The sequence below is a fragment of the Protopterus annectens genome, chromosome 8.part0, assembly GCF_019279795.1.
Source record: "Protopterus annectens isolate FY-2018-M chromosome 8.part0, PAN1.0, whole genome shotgun sequence".
NCBI classification, from domain to species: domain Eukaryota; kingdom Metazoa; phylum Chordata; order Ceratodontiformes; family Protopteridae; genus Protopterus; species Protopterus annectens.
In genome coordinates, this window is record NC_056741.1 from 526,035,091 (window position 1) to 526,060,832 (window position 25,742).

Here is a 25,742-nt window from a genome sequence, read left to right on the forward strand (position 1 = left end):
GCAGCTCAGATTTTTTAATTCTCTGCAGTACAAGAAAGTCAGGACTAAACCCAGGCCATGGATCTTTAAAGCAGAAACCTTAAACATTGAGTGAACATGGCAACTAACTGCCAATTGTACCACAAACGGCAGATATCTTTCACTGTTAATTCTGCATTGCAAGATGTTTTGCTACAGCATGGTAAAATTTATTGAACCAGTTAGCTGAGGAGAACAAGCCAAGTCAACATAACAAACATGGAGAATTACAAAACAAATAAATGTTGAACATCAGTGCAGTTGTTTGACAAAACTGAGATGTCACAATAGTAGAACATGTTGTTTACATCAAATGTATTTATGTTAATTAGGGAGCCTAAACAAGTTTAACAGTTCAGTTGGCAATCTTCACATATCTGAACTTTCTCTATTCAGAAAAGTAAAGTTTTTCACTGCATAGTCCTAAGCTTATTTTTCTTGATAGAATATTTAAAGGTATTAAATATCAATATCACATGCCTCTAACTATACAAAACTTACGAAGAGTATCAATCTATGTAGGGGGCCACTTTTTCAGTATTTTCCTCTTTTTCATCTTTTACAGATATTTATAATTCATATATTTCCAGCATGATCTCTATAACATTGAAAGAAGTGATGAGACTGTACTATACTGGAATTAACTGGAAACAACTGAAATGAGACTAGAACAAAAGTCTTTATCTGTTAATTACCCAAACTCGGATGAACAGGTGCCAGTCTCTCCTTTATGGGCCAAGTCTTGTGTACTTTCAGAATTAATTCTCCAAACACTGTAGTTTATTTGGGTCTATGTTATATATTCGAACGTCCAAAATGTCGAATATCATATGGTCGAGACCATATGGTCAACATTTGGAAGTTCGAATATATAATAATAAAAAAAAAAAAAAAAAAAAAAAGACTAGATACATACAGTATTTCCAGATGCAACTCTCTGCATCAAGCATAATTTCCCTTAAGAACACACAGGGAACACACCTGGTCCGGGGTCTGAGTTTTCCTGTCTCTCTCTCTCTCTTCAGACCCTCAGTAAGACTCCCCACTGGCACAGCTGTAGAGAAGGGTCCTCAGCACAGTGTCCAAGCCAAGTCCTGAACCACCCTCTCTGTGTAACCAGTGCACTGTGTCCCTTGCTCCAAGTAGCTGACACACACACTCTGAGATTTGATTTGCACACACACACACACACACACACACACACACACACACACACACACACACACACACACACACACACACACACACACCTGGGAAAGGCTGGCACAGATTTATTAGCTATGCCCCTCTGAGCAGACTATAAGGTAATTACTGCCACCAGACATTCCAAAGCCAGCCACTGTAAGGCTCTTATACTGAGTGAAATTAATACTGATACAAATGGTAATGTTGACCAAACAGCAAGGTTCTCAGGAGCAGACACAGTGTCACCAAATAAGTGCAAGTACTCGGAAAGGTTAAAATGTTTTCTAAAAGGCCAGACACAATGAAAAGTTTAAATATATTTAATAATAAATAATAAAAAAACATGAAAATACTAAATGTTAAATATCTATTTACAACAAAATCCCAGGATTTCATTGCCTCAGAAATGACTGACTAAATAAAAAAAGTGGAGGCACTGCCCTAGTCTACTCCAACCTTCTTACCTTAATTCCCCTCCAAATTCCAATTCCTCAATTCCAGAGCACTGAACTAACTGCTGGAATTCTAAAACTAAATAAACATAAAAATATCTGCATCATTGCCCTATATATTTCACCTGGTAACAATATCTCTACACTCGAAAATATTCTCCTGTGGGCCTCTACTGAAATAAACTATGAAATGTATATCCTTGGTGATGTGAATATTGACTGGAATAAAATCAATTGCCCCTCTCCCTCCCTATCCATTAACCTCTAACTTCACTCAAATAATCCTCTCCATCATTCGACCCAACAAAATAAACCCTCCCGGATCCACTATAGGTTGGATCCTAGTCTCAGATCCAAATAAAATAACCAGTTCTGGCACAATTCCTGATACCTTTAGCAACCACCTCCCAGTCTTCATGCATCACTCAACTAGTTCCTCCCCACACCAGCATCAATACATTCAAACTCGTAACCTCAGTAGCTTCAACCAAACTACTTTCTCAAATACTTTCAAACAAATGAACTGGCAAATTCTAAACATCCTTCCTCTTGACAAGGCTATAGAATACTTCAACTCTGTCTTCTTTGATACTTTAATTTCACTAGCCCCACTAAGAAACAAAAGGATAAAAACTAAAATTGCTCCTTGGCTATCCAAAGAGACAAAACAGGTTATGCACCACAGAGACAAACTATGGAAGCTTTACCAAAGCAATAAACTGACCAATAGCTTGCTCCAATAAAAACAGCTCTGCACCCGTGCAAAATGACTAATCACCAAAGACAAAAAGTCCTACTATATCAAACTTCAGTCCAATAACAATAAAACCCCCCAAAAATTCTGGAACTCAAACTCACTCCTCAATTCAGGCTCCAAAAATAATCCCTGCCCTGACCCAAGTAAATCTGACCTCAAACTAGGCTTTGAATTCAATTCATTTTTCATAGACACTATTACTACCCTCACCAAGACATTTCCCAATAATAACCCAACTGCACTACACTCTCCCCCTTCAGCTCATCTGTTTGACCTCAAACCCATCTCCACTAACTTTATAAAAAAATTTTGTCCAAACTTAAACCCTGCTCTAACCCTCCCGACAATATTCCCTCTTTCTTCCTAAAATGCGCTGCTGATGGCATTGCTCTCCCAATCAGCATCGTTATCAACTGATCCATAAAAGAATCATGCATCCCCAAACTCTGGTGCTCAGCTTATATTCCTCCTCTTCATAAAGGAGGCAAAAATACCAGCATCTCAAACTTTCACCCCATTGCTTTCCTCTCACCAATCTCCAAAATCCTAGAAAAATGCATCCACCTCCAACTTACGCCTTTCCTGACCCAAAACAATCTTCTCACTCCTAGCCAGCATGGCTTCCATCCAGGCCATAGCACAATAACCGCTCTACTCTCTTTCCTAGAAACTGTCAAGCCTGAGATTCAGGACACTTAGTTTCTACTCTTTTACTCGATCGGTCTAAAGCCTTTGATACTGTTTCCCACAAGCACCTTCTCTGTCATCTCTCAAACCTTAATCTATCACGTAATACTTTATCCTGGTTCTCCAGCTATCTATCAGACAGATCACAGGCAGTCAAATGGAAGAACTCCCGCTCTTCCTTCCTACCTACTCCAACTGGCGTACCACAGGGATCCATCCTTGGGCCAATGCTTTTTAACATCTTTATCAATAACTTTCACACTGCTGTTCACGATGCTAAAATCATTCAATACACAGACAATTCAGCCTTAGTCTGCTCTGCCTCAAACCTCTCTGAATTGCTGACTAAAACACAAACTGCCTTCTCAACAACTGAAAACTGGATGCGCCAAAACCACCTCTCTCTCTCTCAATGCAAATAAATCAAAGATTCTACTATTCCCTCCCACAAAGACCCTCTCCTATGATAAAAACAACTTCAAAGTCTATAGTCAAACCAACTCACCTATAGAAGTGGTCCCCTCTGCCAAACTACTTGGCATTACTGTAGATGAACACCTCAAGTTTGATATTCATATTCAACAAAATATTAAGAAAACCCACCGAAAGCTAGGTAGGCTGTATAGGAATAATCGCTTTCTCTCTAAGTCTACCAGGCAAACTCTGGCCTCGACTTATCTTATTCCTTCCTTATTATACAGATCCCCTCTCCTAACCAACCTCTCCTCCTCTATCACCTCTAAACTAGAAAACTGCTACAACAAAATCTCTAAATTTGCCTCTAAATCTGAAAATACCACCCATCATTGCCTAACCCTACAATCCCTGAATTGGTGTGAACTCCCAAACTACCTAGACTATCTCCAACTCACTACTGCATATAGACTCATATTTCACCCAACAAAATGTCCCACTCTAACTAATATCCTTCCCTCTTATACACCCAACAGCACAAGGCCATCTATAACACTAAAACACAGTTACAAGTAAAAACGCGGAGTTTAGCACAATAGTTGCTTAGAGGGTTGCAAATGATAGACAGATATGCTAAAAAGACCTGCCGGGAGGCAAAAACAAGCAGCCTAAACTGCAGGACCAGCACAGAGGAGCTATGGATGCTCAGGACAGGATTTAAAAATGGCACCACAGTCTGTGGGAGATGTAAGTAAACTCCAGGAGGAAACTAGCTATGGGGGAGGGGATAGGTAGAGGAAATGTGGTTGGACTAGAGGGGTAGACTGTAGGAGGGACTAAAGGGGTGAAAGTTGGTAGGAAGAACAGTTCCAGGAGGGGGGAGGGCTTAATAGAGGTGAGTATGGCAGAAAAAGTATCAGCAAAGAGCAGTTTAAAGGCTGTAGTTGGAAGGTATCAGTTAAATATTTCCAGCCAGAAAAAGAAGGCTGCCTTTACAGAGGGTGGTTTAGCAGGTGGGAGAAGATATTTACAGTCTAAGGATATTAACTCATAACCAACCGTTTGTGAAAAAATATAAAGAATACCTAGGATTTATATTGATAGATGCTGCCACCTAATGGTAGAAGGAGATAGCAAACAGCAGGGATAGTTGGACCAGTCTTAGGTTTAAATATATTCTAGGGTAGTGATAACAGGAGGGGGAGAGGGCAAACGGTCTGCGGTAGGCTGCTAGAACGCACACACGGGAGGGCAGATTAACTCTAGAGATAGTACATCAAGTCTACATTTAATTAGTGTTAAGCAACACACATTTACACAATCTTGTTGGGGGGTCTTCTCAGTATTATTTTTCTAAGTACCAGGCAAGCTGGCCAATTCAGGGTGTCTTCAGGTGATGGCCGGAGGTATTCCTTTTGCATTTAAAGCAGGGAGGGAGCACCCAGGATTAATTTACACAGACTTGTTGGAGGGGGTTCTTCTCAGTAGTATTTTTCTAAGTACCAGGAAAACTGGCCGATTCAGGGTGTCTTCAGATGATGGCCGGAGGTATTCCTTTTGCATTTAAAGCAGGGAGGGAACACCTGGGATGGATTATGGAAGGCGAAAACAAGCAGCCTAAACCTCAGGACCAGCACAGAGGAGCTGTGGATGCTCAGGACAGGATTTAAAACATTAAAGGGTGTACAGACAAAAATCCCATACATTGGGAGCCTGGGGGTTTGTCTGCTTACCCGAGTAGGATAGTCAGGTCATGGGGTCAGAAAAAGACAGCTTCTTTAGATGAACCACATTTGTGTGTGCTTGATAGGTATCAGTAGGTACAGAAAAAGAGTAAGTGTGGACAGGCTGGTGAATGCCATGAATTTATTCTCATGGCTTCTGCATTTCTGTAAATTATTTCCATGTGCTTTATACAGGCACTGCGGGTGTCCTATGGTGTTATAGTTTGGTTGTTGGTGGTTAAGTACAGATTCTATATCATCAACTTGTTATACATGCAAAAAGAGTTTAACCATTAGCTGCTTACTGGCTTTTTCATCATATATGTAAAGCACATCAACCTGTTAATGGTTTGTATGTAGAAGGAAAAAAAAAACAGTGTATAGTCTGGCCACCTTAAAATAATTTATCTGTGATGTCTAATACATGCTAAGGTTTTAGCAAAAATAAGTATTTTCTATCATAGCTCTATGCATGTTTATACATATTCTGTCCCATATAGGATAAGGTGTAGTCTTCAGCAGGTCTATGTCTCTCTTTTAATACAGAGTCCATTCTTAATGGACTTGATGAGCAATGAACAGGAATGACACTGCAGTATGAGGACTGTGACACTTCAATCACAAAGGCTAGTCAGGTTGCATGTGGAAAACACCATCTTGACACTACAGGATTCGCTCAGGATTGGTTACTTTATCTGATCACATTGCATGAAATCTTCAAATCCCTGCATGTTTCCAGGGTAAAGATTTCGCTATTGCATTTATACAGAAGGAATTAGGATCAGTTAAGCTTACCTCCATGTGAGATGACCTTCTTGTAAGGTTCAATGAGGGTCATGTCCACACGGTAATCCTGTTCTGTCATACTGAAAATTCGCCACTTTCTCCCTTCTCTGTCCATCTCGTCTCTAACACGCCCAGCTGCAATTCTAGTGGTAGATGCTCCACTGCCTGATCTCTTCCTTCGTGGTAGATCATCTACAAAAGAAAAAAAGAGTTAATTTTGATAAATACTAAATATACTTGTGTTATTTCCTGACCTTTCTTTATTAAACTTGTCTGGCTGCAACCTTTATGGGAAAATCACCAGGCACAACTACTTCTTATCTACACTATAAAGCCAATTAATCAAGTTACTGTGTTTGTAAATATTGCTAAGCCATTAAATCTATACAGCACTCTTAAGTCATCTTATCTTCTGTATTTGTTTATTAATTGTGCTGCATTGCATATTTCCATGTTATTTTTTGTTAATACCCAGTTTCACAAAATGCGTTCCCTAAACCTGCAGTGCAAGACACAAGATACTTAGTTTAATACACACACACATATATGTATATATATTGTTAACACTCATGGTGCTTCATCAACAGTTTATCTAAATTCTTCTCCTAACCTGTATATTTAAGCCATTCACTAAAACCTAAAGTTCACGCATTGTAGAGGCAAAGCAAATACCCTGATAAGCCCACTGTAACTCTTCAAATCTACACTTACAGTATTCAAAAAATAAAATATAAAATAATTTGAAAATAGACCACATCTCTCCTTCACTTCAAAGCAAAGTAACTTCACACACTGCACCTACAAAATACATACAAAAAATTGCCAAAATGTACTTTCTACGTACATTAGCCCACAGAAATTAAAAATGTTAACATAAAAATAAAATAAAGCACTGACAGCAAGTGGTGAACTAGACAAAAAATAACTACTAAAACAGATAATATTCTATCAAAACATACTAAAATGTAACTAAATCATACAACTAAAATATTTTAACATAACCATCTCTGCACTATTCTTAAGCAAAGAAACAAGTACTGACATTCCAAAAAAATTAGGATTAAAAATTACCTCAGAACTAGAGAAAAATAGCCACCCATGTGATACTCTACTCATAAAAAATACATACTTCCTGGAGTAGTGACTGTCAAGGCCAGCTTGTTTTTCTGGGCTGTTGGACTGCAAAAGATATTGTTTTCAATTTTTTTTTAAATAGTTAACTTTCCTGTTCTCAGGACTCAAAGTACATTCGCCCACAGGAAATATGGTGATTACACTTTTTACCGGAGGGAAATGGTGCATCAATGGGAAATGGTTGGGCCAATAGACAAAACACTGAGCAGCCATTTCCCACCAGCTCTGGCTGCATTAGGTAACTGTTGCCCAAGTCTGAATGAAAAGTGAACAAACTCTTTCTGTTGATAGGCTTTGATAGTGTAAGCATGGGGGACTGGCTGCATTTTTTAATGAAAACATAATACTTTTGTTCACTGTACGATTCCTAGTGTTGAGGACAGTAATTGACAACTTCTTCTGATCATCAGGACTGCTGCCAGACAGCCTGCAGGATGCTATATATTTTTTATTTAATACAGTTAACATTGCACGTGGGTGTATAGGTTTGCATATGATGGGAGTTCCACTTTATTTTTTTTTCCCCAACAGTAATGCTTGGAAATATGTTACGTACATTTAAACACCTACAATAGTGTAAGTAACATTTCTGTTTAAAGGATTAAGCTCTTCTTAGTTGAAAATAAGTAGAAAACAGTTCATGCATGTTTTGGCATCCTACTGTGTGCGATACAAAATGTTCTGTGCCTGATAAAAGCTTCAAGGAGAACTACAGATAAGAATGCCTCCCGGCTTCCTAAGTAACCCAGGTGCAGGGATGACTAGAGAAAGGAACAACTCCCTAAGTTTAAGATAGTCACACAATTCACCTTGAAACAGAACACAAATCAGCTTATCAACAGACTGCAAGACATCTAGCAAATTTCAACAGTATTAACATCAAAAGATTGCTTTCATGAACAGGATCCAAATGGTACAAAAACGTGTATAAAAAGGACAGTGACTGAATGGTGTTAGATCTGATTTTTTTTTTGGTTAGATCTGGTATTTGTAGGAACACATTTGCTCCAAGGTAAATAGAGAATGGAAAGCTATCATCTATTCTTGTTGTGAAAAGCAAACCTTGCACATTAAAGCTGTAACTGTAGCAGTATAGTATGTGTCATTGTTACATAGATAAGTTATTTTATTAGTAACTGCACATAAGTTAATAAAGTACAGTGCTGTAAAGTGTAGCACCCTGCAAGGCTCAATGCCTTTAACAGACATTTGTCCCAGCATTTTTTTAAATTTATCAGTGGCGAGCCTAGCCTCTGTTCGAGTGGTGCCTGCATAGGTTCACTCCAGTAAAGGTGCAGTAACTATAATCTGTGTATATGAGTGAGTCTTAAATAGGAGCACTCCAGTTTTATACAGCTTACAGCAGTACAGTTTTCAGATGTCTAAATCCGGAGAGAGACTGCCATGCAGTACAGTCACAGTGCCATAAATTCTCCAAGTCGGTGAGTTTCAAGGTTTCGAATATGCAACTGCCAGTTTCATTTCACCAGCTTTTCGAGTGACTACAGGAACTTCTCAACCATCTATAGCAAGCAGTTTAACCACCTGACTTTCTGTTGACTGGTAAGAACATTTCTGTGTTACATACAGTATGGATGCCATTAGGGAGTGTAGTAAAAAATGTAAAAATGTTTTACTCAATGTGTCCAAAAGAACAGATAAAATTTGGAACAAACTACAAAGATGGTATAAGCAATATTTTGGTAAATGTAAAACTTTACTAGGGTAAGTTGATGTACATGCATTATGTAAATGGGTAGCAACATCTGACTGGTATCTCCAACAGAAAAATGCGTGGTATGACAATAAATGTTTATTATGTGAGTCATATGAAACTTCTGTGTACAATGCCATAAAAATACAGTGCAGACCATTGTTAAGAAGTTAAATTATAAAGAAACAATTTCTGATGATAAAGAACCAGAAAAGGGTAATGCTCTTACATTATATCCAATTGTTAAACAGCTATGTCCTATTATTATGCTAATTTCAGAGCTAGAACAACTGTCAAATCAATTACTGACAGAGCTTGCCATAGATCTTATTACACACTTTAAAGAATATGCACAAAAGTAGAATTAAGCCACTGCACAGCACAAAACAGGTAAGGACAGGAATGAGGTTCATGATAAAGTCACATAAGAATTTAATAGGTTCATAGGTTCATACTAGGCTATCTGCCCTAGGGCATTTATAAGCCTAGCCAGAGTGTGTTTTGCTTTTGCCACCCATTTTAAATTAATTTTGCTATGCCCTTTTTCGAGGTTAGTATACTGTGCCTCTGTCCAACAGTGACACAGAAGTGATACCCGGGGTAAACCTACGATCTCCCATCCACTCATCAAGATTCCTCTTGAAGAGAGTCAATGAGGGACTTTGCCTAACCTGGACTGGGATTTTATTCCAGAGTGAAGGGAGCCTCTGGGTTATGAATCTGTCCCTCCAGCATGTCCTATTTATTTCAGTGCTGAGGTTCAAGTCTCTCGAGCGCTTAGCTCGATGGGATTTGGATTTTCTGAGGTGCAGCATGTCCATTAATTCCGGGTTGGAAATGGCTTTATACGTCAGGCACAGATCGCCTCTGAGCAGGCGGTATGCCACTGAGTAGAGCTGGAGTTTCTTTAACCGGGCAGCATATGGCATCTGTTTGAGCCCTTTGATCCTCTTGGTGAGGTACTTTTGGGGTCTTTCCAGTTGCTGCAGGTGTCTCGTAAGGTACATCCCAAAAGGGGCATTTGTACTCAATTATGGGCCTGATGAGGGATGAGTAAAGAGGCACGATGACCTCCCCTGATCTAGATGTGAATCCCTTCATGATTAGGTGGGCTATATAAAATGTTTTTCTAACCACTTTGGCCACGTGGTTGTCAAATGAGAGATTGCTATCAACTTGGGTCCCCAGGTCCCTAATTACTTCTTCTGTACTTAATGGATTACCACCTATGTGGTAATTTGTGGGCACTTTGTTTTTGCCAAAGGGGATGACTATACACTTTTTGGTGCTTAGCTTGAGGCCATGGCTCTGGCACCAGTTGTCTGTTTCTATGAGGCCCTTTTGGAGGATGCTTGTGTCAGCTGGAGAGTCGATTATGGCGCCCAGTTTGCAGTCATCTGCGAACTTGGTCAGCCACAGTCCTTCCATGTTGGCCTGTACCTCCGAGAAATATATACCGAACAAGACAGGTCCCAGGACTGAGCCTTGTGGGACGCCACTTGTAACTGGTTTGGAGTCTGACATGGCTCCAGCAATTCTAACCATGTGGGTTCTGTCCTTGAGCCAGTTTGCAACCCATCTAGTGACATAGGGGTTTATATTTAAGCTGGTGAGCTTATCTATAATGCACGAGTGAGGTATTGTATCGAAGGCTTTTGCGAGGTCCAGGTAGGCTGTGTGGACCACCTGCCCCTCGTCAATGGCCTTGGTGACTGTTTCAAAGAAATCAACCAGGTTTAAGAGGCAGGATCTGCCCTTAACAAAGCCGAACTGGGTAGGATCCAGTGTCTGTAGGTCCCCAATATCTTTATTTATGAGGTCCATGATGATCCTTTACATAGCTTTGCAGATCAAGCTAGTCAGGCTTATGGGGCGATAGTTTCCAGGATCCGTTGAGGCACCACCTTTGTGGAGAGGGACCACTGTTGCTGTACGCCACTCTTTGGGTACATATCCTGTAGTAAGGCTGAGATTGAACACTAGTTTTATGTTTGGGTTTAGCTCTTCTTGGAGTTCATGTAGGACGCAGCCCGGGACACCGTCTGGTCCCATTGATGCTGTGTTTTTTGCTTTGGAGAGGGCAGCTCTTACCTAAGCATCTGAGATGTCAGGGGGGCAGCACTCTGCTGGGATAGATATTTGCCCTTTTGGTGGGGGGAGAAGTTTGCGCTGAACCTGTCAGCTAGGATGTTGGCAATGTCTGTGGGTTCGGTGTATTTTTTGTCATTTTGGACTAATTCTGAGCATATCTGGGAATTCCCACCCAGGTTCCTAACATAGCTAAAGAAAGCCTTGTGATTATCCTTAGTGTCCTGTGCAATTTTTCTCTCGAAGCTGGCCTTAGACGATTTTAGCCATTTGTACTCCAATTTCCCTGCTGCAGCATTTCCTTATTTTTTTTCCTATATCCTTCCTGTTTCAGCTCCAGTGCATGCCGTGCAAACCCATTTACAGAGTTTAAGCACATTTTAATCTCTGTTCACATGCATACTCTATTACCTTGTGTGCTCTCAGCTAAACAAAGCTAAAGTCAGTTCAACACACCCCTTTCCTGCAGCTTTGCTTAGCTATGGGCAAACCGGATTAGCAATGCTCCAATGTGCTTACAGCAAAGATGACATACCCCTCTCTTGATGTCATTATCTCATGGGCACACTTCGGTGTTATAACGCTACACTGTGAGGTGCATCCTTACACCAGTGGGGAATCTGTGATTCACTATAACTCCTCTCATTTGCCCCTTAGTAACCCTTGCACCATGGTGTGGTGTAACATGCCTGCCATTGACTATTATGGGGAAATCATGATATGTGTGTATTACATTTTTCTATTTTCCTTGCGATCCCATTTGTGTGCTGCTGCCCTATGCATAAACTTCGCGATAGTGTGAAAAAAATATATATAAAAAATGTTTATATTTTGTTCATTTTTTTATGCCAATGGCTATATATATTTAGCCATTGGCATATATTAACAATATAATACATGTGTTTGGTCAGCTGTCATGGCTCCGATTTTAAGTTTGTAAAAATGTAAACAGTTTTTTACGGTTTACATTTCTGCATGCTTACACCATACCTGCACCACTTCCTGGATTACTAAATATCTTCATTTGCATGCTACACTGCTGCAAATGGGGTAATTAGCATACAGGTGCTGGGAGCTGTGCGGGCGTAGCGTACGCAGGTAGTGCACGTAACAGCTCATACCTGGATTGCTCATCGGCCATATTTGGTGTTGGAACGCCAACGCTACTCCTGCACCTGGTGCAAGCTTCATGAATCCCGGGGAATGTGTCAAGTTGTAGTTTTACCACTGGTTTTTGGACCACCATTTTATCCATATCAGTATTGGTTACCCCAGCTAGAGAGAAATTATATGGACTTACAAAAAAAACTCACAAAATTGAACGTTGTACTCGTACAGCTAATAAATTGGTGTGTGGTCAGCACTCACCAGTATATGAACCATGTTTTTTACAACATTCCATAAATCAATGTAAACGGACAATTTTACCTTCTAGTTTTGAAATGTTCAGAGAAATAGCCCCACAGTTTGTATGTATTGTAGCAAATCAAAGTTTGTCATTCGCTAAACATCCCTTTGTAGGTTGTCTTAATAATATCACTCATTTAACCTAGCATAGGAGCACATATGTGTTTATTCAGAAAGCAAGGCTGCAATGCCTTTACGATTGAATCCACAGACATTATCAATGATTAATGTAGGATTTTCATTAGAATCATTATAAGTCATAAATGAAAGCAAATAGTTGATTCGGCAATTGCAAAAGGTTAATGGAACAATCATAAGTCATGAATTAAATTCTGTAATCATAAAAAATAAGTTAATCAAGTTAGCAGAAAAAAAAATAAAGTAGACACAACCCATAAGTGGTGGGATATTTTCACAGGATGGTCTGCAAAAGAAAAAAAGTTGCTAGACTGGATTATACACCCACCTCTGGTAGTAATGTTTGTTATTATTATTATATTAACTGTATGGAATTGCATTTTGACTTGTATCATAAGAAAACTAAAGGTTTTGTTTCCTGATGTGTTTTCCGTAAATCATGATGAAAATTATGATCTGACCAAAGAATACATAAATGTAAATTGTTTCGTGGGTTTTAAAAACAAAAGAGAGAACTGTTAGATATATACATTTAAACACTTAGAATCGTGCATGTACACTTCTGTTTCTTAGCATATATACATTAAAGGGTTAAGCTTTTCTTAGTTGAAAATAAGTAGAAAATAATAAATGCATGTTTTGGTATCCTACTGTGTGTGATATAAAATGTTCTGTGCCTGGTACAAGCTTCAAAGAGAACTACAGATAAGAATGCTTGCCTAATTCCTGAGTAACCCAGGTGCAGGGATGACTGGAGACAGGAACAACTCCCTAGGTTTAACGCTTGTCACATAATTCACATTGAAACAGAATGCAAATAAGCTTATCAACAAACTGCATGACAGCAAGCAAATTTCAATAGTATTAACATCAAAAGACTGCTTTTATGAACAGGATTCGAATGGCACAAAAAAGTATATAAAAGGGACAATGACTGAATGGTGCTAGATCTGACTTTTTGTTAGATCTGGTATTTGTAGGAACACATTTGTTCTGAGGTAAATGGAGAATGAAAAGTTATCATCTATACTTGTCATGAGAAACAAATCTTCCACATTAAAGCTGTAACTGTAACAGTATAGTATAGGTCGTCTGTTACATAGAAAAGTTATTTTATTAGTAACTGCCCATAAGTTAATAAAGTTCAGTGCTGTAAAGTGTAGCAGCCTGCAAGGCTCAGTGCCTTAACCAGACATTTGTTCCAGCATTTTTTTTTAAATTTATCAAAATATATTACTGCTATTATATATTAATTTGATTACAAATGAGACATATGAGGTGTTCACAATCTAAATGAGTTGCAATCGGTGACAAAGTACGACTCTGATAGCAATAAAAAAAACAATAATTCAACTGACATTTTTCAAAAAAAAAATTCTGAAAGCTGTCAATAGAAAATTATACAATATGCATAAAAAAAATATTTCTTTATGGAGGGACAAGCCCCCTGCACCCCTATATAAATACACACACACACACACACACACACACACACACACACACACACACTGTAAATGCATGCGTGTGTGTGTGTGTGTGTGTGTGTGTGTGAGAGAGAGAGGGAATTATACATCCTTTTGTGTTTATATTGTACCATAGCATATAAAAAAGTTGTATAAATAACATTTATAGTGGTATTATACAGAGTTATTTGAACAAAGAGTAATGCTTTTAAAATTTGTGTATCTTATTTTTATATGCTCTTATTTACTTTCATCTTTCTTTGATCTGGAAGACAGTACATACAGGTACAGTCCAAAGTTTCACACCTTAACATATCAGAAGCACACTGATTGGTGTGCCATTATTACTTTGCCTACATAAAATTGACAAACAAAGGCCACCATCATTATTTTTTCCAGTATTTGTCCCTTCTGGCTGTCAAACATCAGCCCTCTCTGTAAAATTAGGTTTTTCTTAAATGTGGTTTGTTACAGTATTTTCTTTGTATAGGCCTAGAAATGTAGCCATATTAAAGCAGATATATATAAGGGATGCTTCAATACAAATGAATAACCTTCAGCCAAGAATACTGATAAGAATAAAATGTACTAACAGAGTGTGCAGTATATTAAATACAAAAAGGCTTGGGAACCAAGGTTAAAGAGGCTTGTAGAACTTGTAGGAAACTTACACGGTTTTGGCAGGAGAGATCAGACATAGAAGTGAGTTGAGTTAGCTAGTTTGGACTGAAGCACAGAAAGTCACTGCAGTACAGTCTATTGAAGTTTGCTACAGATACTCGAGAGTGAGTGCAGAAGTCAGGTCAAATATCCAGAATTCCAAAATATTAATTATATTATTTAGGACAAAAGAAATAATTCTAAGCATAATGAGTGCAAAAGTGACAGACATTATAATTCAGACTATTTCAGTTTATCAGCACTGTTATTAGAGACAGTAAGATTTGACTCAGATATTTTTAACATTTAGCTCCACTGTACATAATAAAACATTCTTAACCAAACTACAGTGTTATGTAGACTTTCATTGGGAAGGTGGCCTAATGGTTAAGGTGTTTGCCTTACAAACACAAGGTACAGGGTTTGAGTCTCACAAGGGATAATTGGCTAGGCTTAAAATGGCTCACAAGGGCAGTTAGCCTAGTACTAACCTACGAACCTATGAAAGGTACGAGAAGATTTGACATATAAAGGAGAGACTGGCATCTCTTCAGCATAGTTCTGGGTAATTACAGATAAAATACATTTATTCCACCCTCATTCCAGTATTTTAGAGCCCTTTAAATTCTTTCGCTGTCCATGGTTAATTGGGCCCATTTGTTCCCCATCATGGGACAAGGGTCAACCAGGAGGTACAAGCATTCAGGCAGCAATCATGGGTGGTTCAAGGATTTTTTTTTCTTATTTTTTTCCCCCACCCAGATTGCATATATGCCACAAGGTGTTAAGAAGTGATGTGACTGTTTTTCCAGTTATTTAACATTTGCTTGTTTAAACATCCCTTCTTTTGCAAAGATCCTTCTGAAAAAGAACTATGACCAGCACTGAGTTTTTATGGATTACCGAGTCTGAATATATAGCCACTATTAACTCCAATATTCAGACATAAACTTACAGGTTAGTTAGACCCCAGTCAAATAATACAGGTATACTTTACAATTTTTTTTCCTACATCTAAACATACTACTACCAATTTCTCCTGCTTCTTTTGCACCACCGTCAATAACATCCCAGTCTTCAGTACAAGTATATTAATACAGGTCTGCCTCCCTCCCACAAAAACATACATATTTTCAATTCGCTCTGACACATACTTACCCAGCCAAAAAAGCTAGACTATGTATAAATAACGTATGGTCATGACTAAATACAGATGTTGGTATATGTGTGTATGAAAGAGAAAGACCTTTACTCTCTTGTAGTAATACTAAAGTAAATGCATTTTTCCATGACTGAGGTATTATTTTAGGTGCAATAACATCATTCAATATCTTCACCAAAGAAGCGGTCACTTGATCTTTATGCCACCATATTTCTGTAAGCCATCACTCTTCAGGGTTTTAACTAATGTTGACCCCTTCAAAATATTTTCTTCATTAACTCAGTTTATCAAAGTATTTTTGTGATCTTCCATTACCTTTGATTTCTTGCTTTCCATCAATTAATCCTCACCGTCATTCCCATTTTCTCCCCACTGGACCTTGGTGGAATATAAACTTTTGTAATTATGTTTAAATATCTGTGTTACCATTAACAGATTTCTACAATATTCACATTCTGAAAGAGGAGCGTAACAATGATGTTTTTGTAAGCATTGATGTCACAACTGCATTAAGACTTCTGATATTCAGGAAAATTATGAAAATAAGTCACTCTCAAAACTGTATTTCTTACCTAGAATATCATTTTTTCCTTCTAAACTCCCAATTTCCTTCTGTAATACGTCTTTCAAAAAATAGCATCAAGAGCTACAAACCTATCATACTTTTCCTTATAAAGTGCCTTTACTCCAACATAAATTAACTGCATACTTTTTCACCTCTCCTTACTTTCTCCTCCAAGTTGCCAAGCAGGTACTTTCCCCAAGTAGTGTTAGTCTAAATTATCTTCTCTATTATAAGCTGTTCACACCAATTCTCAAACCTCTCCATTGCAAAATAATCAGTATGATAACTCCATAAATATTCAGAGGTAAAAAAAGCAATACCATTGCCAAAAAGAACTCCAAGGGAGCATGACCAGAATTCACTACAGGGTGCATGTTAACTCTTGTTACCTGATACACAAACTGTCCATCCTTACTAATGCAGGCCTACCCTAGCCCTGCCCCTAGCCATACCTACAGCTTATCTTAGGAAAAAACATTTGCATGCCACTAATACTATTCAGATAGTGTGTATCAGAATTTGATGGTAGGGTTTTATTGCCTGACTGCAAAAAGAAACTGGTTTCATTTTGTAATAGTTTTTTCTTTGAAGTGATATGTTTTTGAGATGGCGAGCTTTGATCACTAGCATTTAATTGTTTTGTATTTGAACAGTAGTGTATCTGACCATTCAACAAATACTCATAAATGTCTATATATTATACACACTTTTGTGTATATACTGTAGCACAGTGTGGTGATATGCACCATTTGGAGGCATGCAAGTGATCCAAAATATTTAAAAAGGTTGCGTAAATGATGTCTGTAGAAGTGGTCTTTGTACACAGAGCAATGTTTTTAAAACAAATAGTATTTCTATTAAGTAGTACCTTTTTCTTTAAGAACAGAAATCTACTTGGCTATGTTAGTTAAAGCTAGTTTGCTTAATAAGCTAATGAATGCAGTTTAAAAAGAGGGATGGAAGAAGCCCAACCAGATGTGATTGGCTGACGTCATATGAGTGATATTTAAATCCAACCAGATGTGATTGGCTGATGTCATAGGAGTGATATTTAAACACTGCAATGAAAGGGCACAGTTGTTCTGGGAAAGAAATAGACAAAGTCTTGTGCTGCATTGGGAATTTTTTTTAGGTGCACCTCTGTGTAGATGTGTGCCAAAATAATTTCAGTACAGCAGCTATTACAGACTATAGCAGCTGCAAATGACAGATGGCCATGGTAACTATGTCAGTGGCTACCCCATAGACAGTCCCAGCACAAAAATAATTTTAACTTGGAAAAGGACTTTGAGGCATGTCTTACTACCTTCAAGTGGTAGGTCCACCAGGAGGGATGGGACAAAGTTGACTAGGCCAAGATCTTATCAGCACAGTTAATTTGAGAAACAATGACAGCCTTCAAAGACACATATGTGACTAAGTACCTGAACTATGATAAAGTCGAGAAGATATTGCTTGTTAGAGGTGGTACTATATCAAAGACACAAGCTCAAAAGTTTAAAAAACAAACATTTTCACAGAACAAAGTAGTAAGGACACATTTATCTAAGTTAAAGTATACAATCAGATTCTCATGGCTAATATGAAAAAAATAAATAAATAAAATGATGGAAAAAACAACTAACAAATGTAAAACATATTTATCTACTGCTTTAAGAAAGTGAGCACAACAAACTGACTGTAAAGACTCTACAATTTTGTTTTTCTCTAGATGAGCAATCTAGATTTGTAGTACAAACATGTAGTGTTAGTTACAAAAAAGTAACAACAGTAGATGTACTTTAAGAAAAAAAGGTCACATATATAATGTGTAGTAATGATATCTGCGGTGGTGCAGCTGTAGCATTGTTGCCTCATAGCAAGAGGTTCTCCCGTTCGATTCTCGGCTGGAGTGCGGGAAGTGCCTTGTGTGTGGAGTCTGCATATCCTCCCCGTGGTTGGGTGGGCTTTTGAAAGACATGCATAAATGGGCGTGCCTTCATTGAAGGTTGGACGTCGAGCTGGCACCTCAGCGTTCGTGAAAATCTACTGCCAATCATTAGTGGACCGGAGTTCCGCTGTGGCGACCCCTATCTGTGAAAAGTCGAAAGACAAACAAACACTTGTGAACATTATAACATCTGAGCAGCATGCTACAAGTGCTTTTATAACTACTGAATGTGATAATTATCTTCCACATGTGAAATTATACCTTTAAGTGATATGTCCTATGTTCTCTAAAATGACCGACAGGTATATATACCACCATGTAAAGTATGTACTTCCTTTTCTGTTGGGTCTTAAAGTTAGACAATCAAAGCTTTACTCAGAGATCTGAAGGAAAATATTAACCAATGAATTAGCTTAGTGCATTTATGAAACTTGTTCACTATACAATTTTTGGCTTTAGGATATTAGAAGTACTTGATGTGTCATTGAAAGGGATGATTAGAAATTGAAGAATAAAGATTAATACCTATAGTTAGACCAGACAGGTTTAAATGCGTCAGCATCAAACTTCTTCTGAAGAAACATTATTTTACTATAAAGTGATATTAAACTTATGCTAACTGCTTTAAGGAATGTTTTCTTCCATTTCTTCTCATATATCCTTCCCAATGTGCACGCTCCTCACTGGTGCTAGTGGTGAGGACTGAGGCTCCTTGATTACTTGGCCAGTGGGCAGGCATCACAAACATATTCTTAACCATTAGTATCTTTAACTCACATAATTCCTTTTTGTTTCTAAAGCACATTATTTCATTCTCACCTACCGCCTTATCGAATTCCTTTCCTCTTTCCATATATATCTCCCAGCCACCCCTATGCCATTTTCTACTTTCCTTGTACATCTTCTACCATTCTGTCCAGTTTCTCTAAAAGGGTCTCATAGTCACATATTCTCATTTATCTTTTGAGCCCCTTTTCTTCTCTAATACCTTCTCATGTTCACTGAATTCCAGCAATATTGCCTTGTAGTCTATAAATCCCACTTCTTTTAATCCTCCATACTTTACCACTCTCCTTCAAGAAATAATAAAAGTTATTTCATTCTTTAAATTCATTGCATACCTCCTTACATATTTTACACCACTAGACGTTTTTTCATTTTTCATCAAATCTCGCAATTGCACTCTAATTACTATATCTAAATTGAGCAACAAACACTTTCATGTCTTCAAAAATGTGCTGCTCTTTCTTTCAAACGTGTATAAATAAAGGGTTGTAAGACTGGTTACCTTTTATCTAATTTGGCAATTCAAAATTGGCATTCTTCCTTACTTTGGCATTATTACATCTAATAGTGAGGTTTCCCCTGTATTTATTACCATATTGTGGGGTTGGGAGGGTGGCCTAATGGTTAAGGTGTTTCCCTTACAAACACAAGGTGCAGGGTTCAAGTCTCCCAAGGGATAATTAGCTAAGTTTAAAATGGCTCACAAGGGTATTTAACCTAGTACTAATGTATGAACCTGTGGACATTACTGAACATCTTCATTTCCACACTTTAAATCACTTCTCTTTTCCACAGACTTTGAAAGAAAAATTGTTGAGTTTCAGTGAAGAGGTTCATGTCCAATATCTTGTTTAACCTTTTTATGCATTTTAAATGCAGCAAAATGCCTTTTCTCATTATAATTTTACATTAACTGATAAAACAGGAAAAAATGTTTTATTTTGTTTTTCATTACCTCCTTAATTTTTCTTTTTATATATCTTACACTTTGTCGTATTGAATTTTTTAACACTTCCTTTCTTTCATCTGTTACTTTTTCTCTTTGATGTACTTTTCTTTGCCTTTTAAGCAGCTGTATCTGTTCTCAGTTACAAAGCTTTGATATTTTCATACCAACCTATCACCTTTCTCATCCTTACTTATTTCATTTTCAAAATATTCTTCTCATGAAGACACACTTGGCCCACCTTCAGAAATCAGTTCACTGTCAGTAACACCTCTTTACAATGAACATAAATATTTTTTTTTCCATTCTAAGCCCCTCCCTTACACAATCAAGCCCACATATGTCCTGCCTTCAGGTATTCACTTCATCAGATAGTTTGCAATTCTCTTTCCAAACTGGTTAGCTTTTCACTTACAAGTTCACAATCCTTTCCACAAAAGTAGTACACATTTTTGTTATTTAATGTATTTTGCTGTCCCATTTCCCCATTCTCCATAACAGCACAATGTACATGCAGTATTTTGTTTTGTACAATATGTAAGTTACACCTGGTTCCCTTGTCTCAGTGCACACGTTTCTCATCAACCCATCTTTTAATATTTTCAACTTTCACACACACCCTGGAATTCATAAACATTTTTGCATTGTGGTAACCTGCTTCTGCTGTACAGCTACCTACAGTGGTCATTGCAGTACGAAGTAAAATCTTCGCAGACTGTGGAATATTACACAATTTAATAAGCAAGCATTTACAGCAGAGGAGAGACACTGGGAGTTGGAAGTCCCAGAGACATTAATGTTGGAGGTACTAGATTTACAGCTTATGGACCAAATGCAAGAGATAACTATGCAGGTCAAAGACAGGCATAGTATACCACTGCACTGGCTATGAGGCTGCTTGTGGTTCATAACTATGGGCCAGAATAAGCATAACATATAAGAATAAAAATGATGTATGCCAAACACCTAAGCTGTCCAGTACCAAACATGGACTGACTACACTGTGTATCAGGGACAGGCTACCCAGGAAACAGACTATTGAGGGTGGGAAAAAGTTGTCATACAACATACATGTGGAAAGGGCCACAGTGGCAAGTGGGCAGCATGGGGGGGTGAGGGTCTGTATGCAAGTGCACAAGCCATGAATGGGTGAGAGGGAGGAGCTGGAGAGACTGGTGATGGAGCGAGTACTGTCTTGTGAATGGGTGGTGGTGGTGGGCAGTGCTAATATAGATGTGTGTGTGTGTGTGTGTGTGTGTGTGTGTGTGTGTGTGTGTGTGTGTGTGTGTGTGTGTGTGTGTACTGGAGATCTGATGGACAGTTCCAGGGTATTTACAGGAGATCTATGTGCCATGTATGTTGCTATCCTTGGAGGTGCACTCTTCTTGGAATGTCACACGTACACAATCTGAAGTGCATAAAGAGGCTGGAGTGCTCAGTGACCACAGAGAGCAGAATGTGCTATGGGCAATCTCATCAACATCCTCTCCATTTCTATGTTCCTGATGCCCTGCAGTGTGCTCAACACTGGTTGTCAGTATAGAAGTGGTGGCTCCACAGGTCCTAGACTATGCCCTCCCCCTTCCTTTGGTGGGCTTCCCCACCAGAGGTGGATCAGTCTGTACCGAGTAGCTGCACATGGTCAGCTATCTTGTACAGGCTCCCTATGGCACCTATCCATAATATTGCACATCTGGCCCTTACACTCTCAGAGATCATCCCACAACCAAGTACTACTCAATGTAGCTCAGATATGGATGCATTAGTTTCTGTCTGTTCCAGTGCAATAGTCTTGCACAAATGCTGAGTAGTGGTCATAGAGACATGCAGCTCAAGAGGAGGGGTGGTATCTATGGTGTTCTATGCCACAAACATGCTGGCCTCTGATGCCCTCCTCATTCTTAATTGAGATAGCAGCAACCAAAGTTAACTCTGCCACTGGAGATGAAGCCACTTCCAGGGCTCTGAAGTCCTCATCCTGTGCGTGGGTGGCATCCTTGGTCTAAAGGTTGGGCTTTACAGACTCAGTAGCTGTGCCTGTAAAAGAAAGGGTGTAGGATTTTGACTGAAATCATCATCGGGCTCAGACAGTGCCTCAGTATCAGGCAGGCATATATCCATGATGGAGAAATCAGATAACAAGCACCATGGAAAATACATAAGCATTACCCAGTCAAAGGAAGGAGCCTTCAATACCCACAGCCCAATGAAACAAAACAATCTACAATGGATGAAATATGGTTAACATACCTTGAGCAAAATACCCTTGTTTCTAAAAAAACAAGGAAATCATGCTTGCAGATTGAATAACCCTAAACTAAATGAGTACTGTGAATAGTATATGTTCAGACAACTCTACCCAGGGTCATCACCAATAGATGTTTGAGGGGCCACTTACAATTCAGCACCCAAATCCAGCACTCCACTGTGGATTTCTGAAATGTCCAGACCTTGATACAAAGATGCCAGGAACCCCCTTTATGTTGGTCACTGATGACTCTGCCAGTGGACCACCCCCACATATCATCCTCCAGTACTGTGCCAAGCAGGTCACCTTACTAAGTGTCCGTGCAAGTCACCTTACTGTCTCTGTGTGATCATGTTGGTGATTCTTTATGACCTGCTCATAGGTTTGGCCACCAACAGCACTGATGTCCTCTATAAAATCCCAACCAGACATGCATATGGATGGTCTAGTCAGACTTCATTTGCCAGAATATATGCTGACAAGGTTCACAGAGGGACAGCATCACAATATCATTCTGTTTCTGGGAGAATTTACTATTTTAGTGATGATGACCATCAGGGGTGACAACCTAGAATTGCAAAGAAATATGTGTTTAAGCTGGTGGCAGGTTATAATTACTTTAACCCTATTCATCAATACACAAAACTGTCCAGTGTTGGCAAGACCCACATTGCATTGCAAAAACAATGGGGTACTACCTTACTGTACCGATGCTGTATGTGTGAGACAGTAGTATGCATGGTATGTTTCTGGGTGTTGCATTGACATGGGGAATTAGGTCACATTACTCTAAGAAGGAAACTTTGCAGACAGCCATATTTGGGGCAGCTCATGCCTTCAGTATGTCCATGAGACACTTTGGCAAATACACTGTCTTCAATTTAACTGTGGATATTACTAGTGTGGCGACATACAACTTGCTACTTCCCTTAACTGTGTAGGTTCTAAAAGCCCAGCAGAGTATTTGACTGCCAGTATATTCAACAACCATCTCCTTAGTGACATACACCATGGTTGTCAGGTACAGAGTGTCTGGCCTCAAAGCACATTTAGCTGGTATAGCACTCAAGACAGCATCTGTGTACAGTCCAGAGGTAAGCCTGGGCCATGACAGATCATGCAAGATGCAACTACCATACCCTAATATTACCCACCCATCCCCTACAAGTGTGTGTGTGTGTGTGTGTGTTTGTGTGTGTTTGTGTGTGTGTTTGTGTGTGTGTCTTTGCATGCCTTCATTCTGCAAAAACAAAAGAACTAGAACAATCTAAACATGAGACATACTGGTAAAGATGTAGAAAGATAATGGTCAAAGGTGCTACTTCCCTACAGTGATCTCTGAAGCAGGCAAGATGAATGTGTGTGTTGCAAAGCCAAGTAGATCAACAGCATACAAGCAAATGTTACATTCTGTTACTGTAGCACCCCCCCGACTACTACTGTTGCGAGTGTGTGCACGCGTGCGTACACACACACATATATCTGCAGTCCAAGGAGAAGGTGACTGTAAACGTGATATAGACTCACCATTTAGTTACAAAGTAGAGGGATATGAAATACAATGGCCACTGAATTCATGTCTCTCTACTATGTAGGTTGCCCTCCAAACCAACCTCTCAGTATCACACTTACAGCTACTGCATCAATACAATTACAAACAAGCATGTTGAACTTCTAGGACTTTTACAGTATACTACCCAGTTAACCTTTCCTTACAGGACACCACAGCATATTCTGTGAGGTTATTTAGCATCAACACTTCCCAAGATATGTACATCTACATCTGGCAGGGTACAACAGTCTCTTGTCTACACCTGAGCCCTATGTTACATCCACATCATGAAAGGAAACCAGCATTATTGTCTGCAGTGAACTTGCCACATTGCATCACCTCTACTTTTCCTGCCATGGCATTGAAACCTACATTGCATGTACCATTCTTGGGATTTACACCCATTCAATTATATACTTCTGCAAACACAGACATAAATATTAGTACAGAAAAAGTGAAAATATCAATTCCATTCACTTACTGTCTTTAAGCTTGTATACCTTATATACTTTAATCTTTCCCTTGGAAATATTAGCTGTATAAGTTGTTCTCTTGCAATCTTCTGTAGTAGCATGGACACACCAATGGCTGTGGCTGCTTTTATTGTGCAATTTCAAGGCTCTTAACATGGTCATTGTACAAATAAGCCTACTTCAAATGAATATTCCTGAAATGCATATTTATCTCATCATGCACTGTGCTTGTGCCACACTACAGGACTCGGTCATCATTGTGCACTTGCATGAGTACCTGTAAACTGCAGTGAGCATGTGTGAATGTTGTCAGTGACCCCATTCAAGATGTGGGAAAACTTTTCTAGTATTATGGCTAACAGAGGCACTAAACAGCAAAAATGGTGACACACATAGGCACTGTAATGTTTGCACTCTTTCCAAGTCACTGTTCACACCATAACAGCATCATGCCATGCCATGTATTTCCATGCTATGTAGTGGTGGTGGAACAATGACTAGTCACACTAAAGAGGTGCCTGATGATACATTTCAGGTGTCAACAGCAACATATGTGACCATGAGAGGTTTACCATTAGTTTCTTGATTTAAACCTATTGGATGGCTGTGGCTTCTGAGGGCACTGAAGTTGGCAGAGCTCCCAGGTGGTGCAGTAAAGAAACTAAAATCTTTCTGTACTTTATGTACAGAGACCTCAAAGGGTGCCTGCTTGGGAACTGTTATGAGGGTCCCCAGTATAAAGTAAATGACGAGCACAGTGTTGACTTCAGCATCTAGTGAGCAATGTTGGCCACACTACAGTGACCTGAGGAGGCACCATCCTGATTTTCTAAGCCAGTGGGAAGAAGAGGTCAGACAGTGCTCCTGAGATATACTGTAAGTATGTAGGGCTCAATATTATCTTATTATTTCCCATGTAATTAAAGGGAACCTTGCAGGGCATTTAACTTATACACAGTGCATTTCTTGTTCTTAGTTTAGTTTAGCGTAGGAACAGAAAACGGATACTACACTCCTATACCAGAGGAGAATTGTGTGCATCTCCAAATGCAGTGGTGAGTATGAATACAGTCAAGTTATTGAGCCATTAACTATATCAGAGTAGCACAGAATTACCACCTGCTATATTACTGTATGTATACATAACCTGTGCCACACCTATGTCACAGTTTTATGCACAGTCTGACATAGCTTATATGATGCGAAGCATACTCGCATGCTCAGTCTACATGTCCATGTGATATTCTCATTCCTAATTTCCAAGGGGATGCCCACCTGGGTCTGGCTGGGCAGCATACCCAGTGCCACACAGTACCTACCATGCAGGAATGTTGCCACATTCAATGTGCTGTTGGCCCTGCCACAGGTTATGAGGATGAACAGTGGAGAAAGGGTGTACATATCACAACTATGCAGCTCCCTGCCATATTCCCAGCTCAATGCCACTTACACA

At 39.0% G+C, this 25,742-nt stretch overlaps 1 protein-coding gene across 3 annotated transcripts in view; it reads right to left on the minus strand.

Moving 5' to 3' along the window:
* Positions 1-25,742, minus strand: part of BNIPL (BCL2 interacting protein like) — a 783,410-nt gene that overhangs the window by 261,835 nt on the left and 495,833 nt on the right. For all 3 annotated transcript variants that reach the window (XM_044080029.1, XM_044080030.1, XM_044080031.1), the window contains exon 5: positions 6,033-6,215. In XM_044080029.1, coding sequence (XP_043935964.1) covers positions 6,033-6,215 — 183 coding nt within the window. The remainder of the gene's footprint in view (positions 1-6,032; positions 6,216-25,742) is intronic.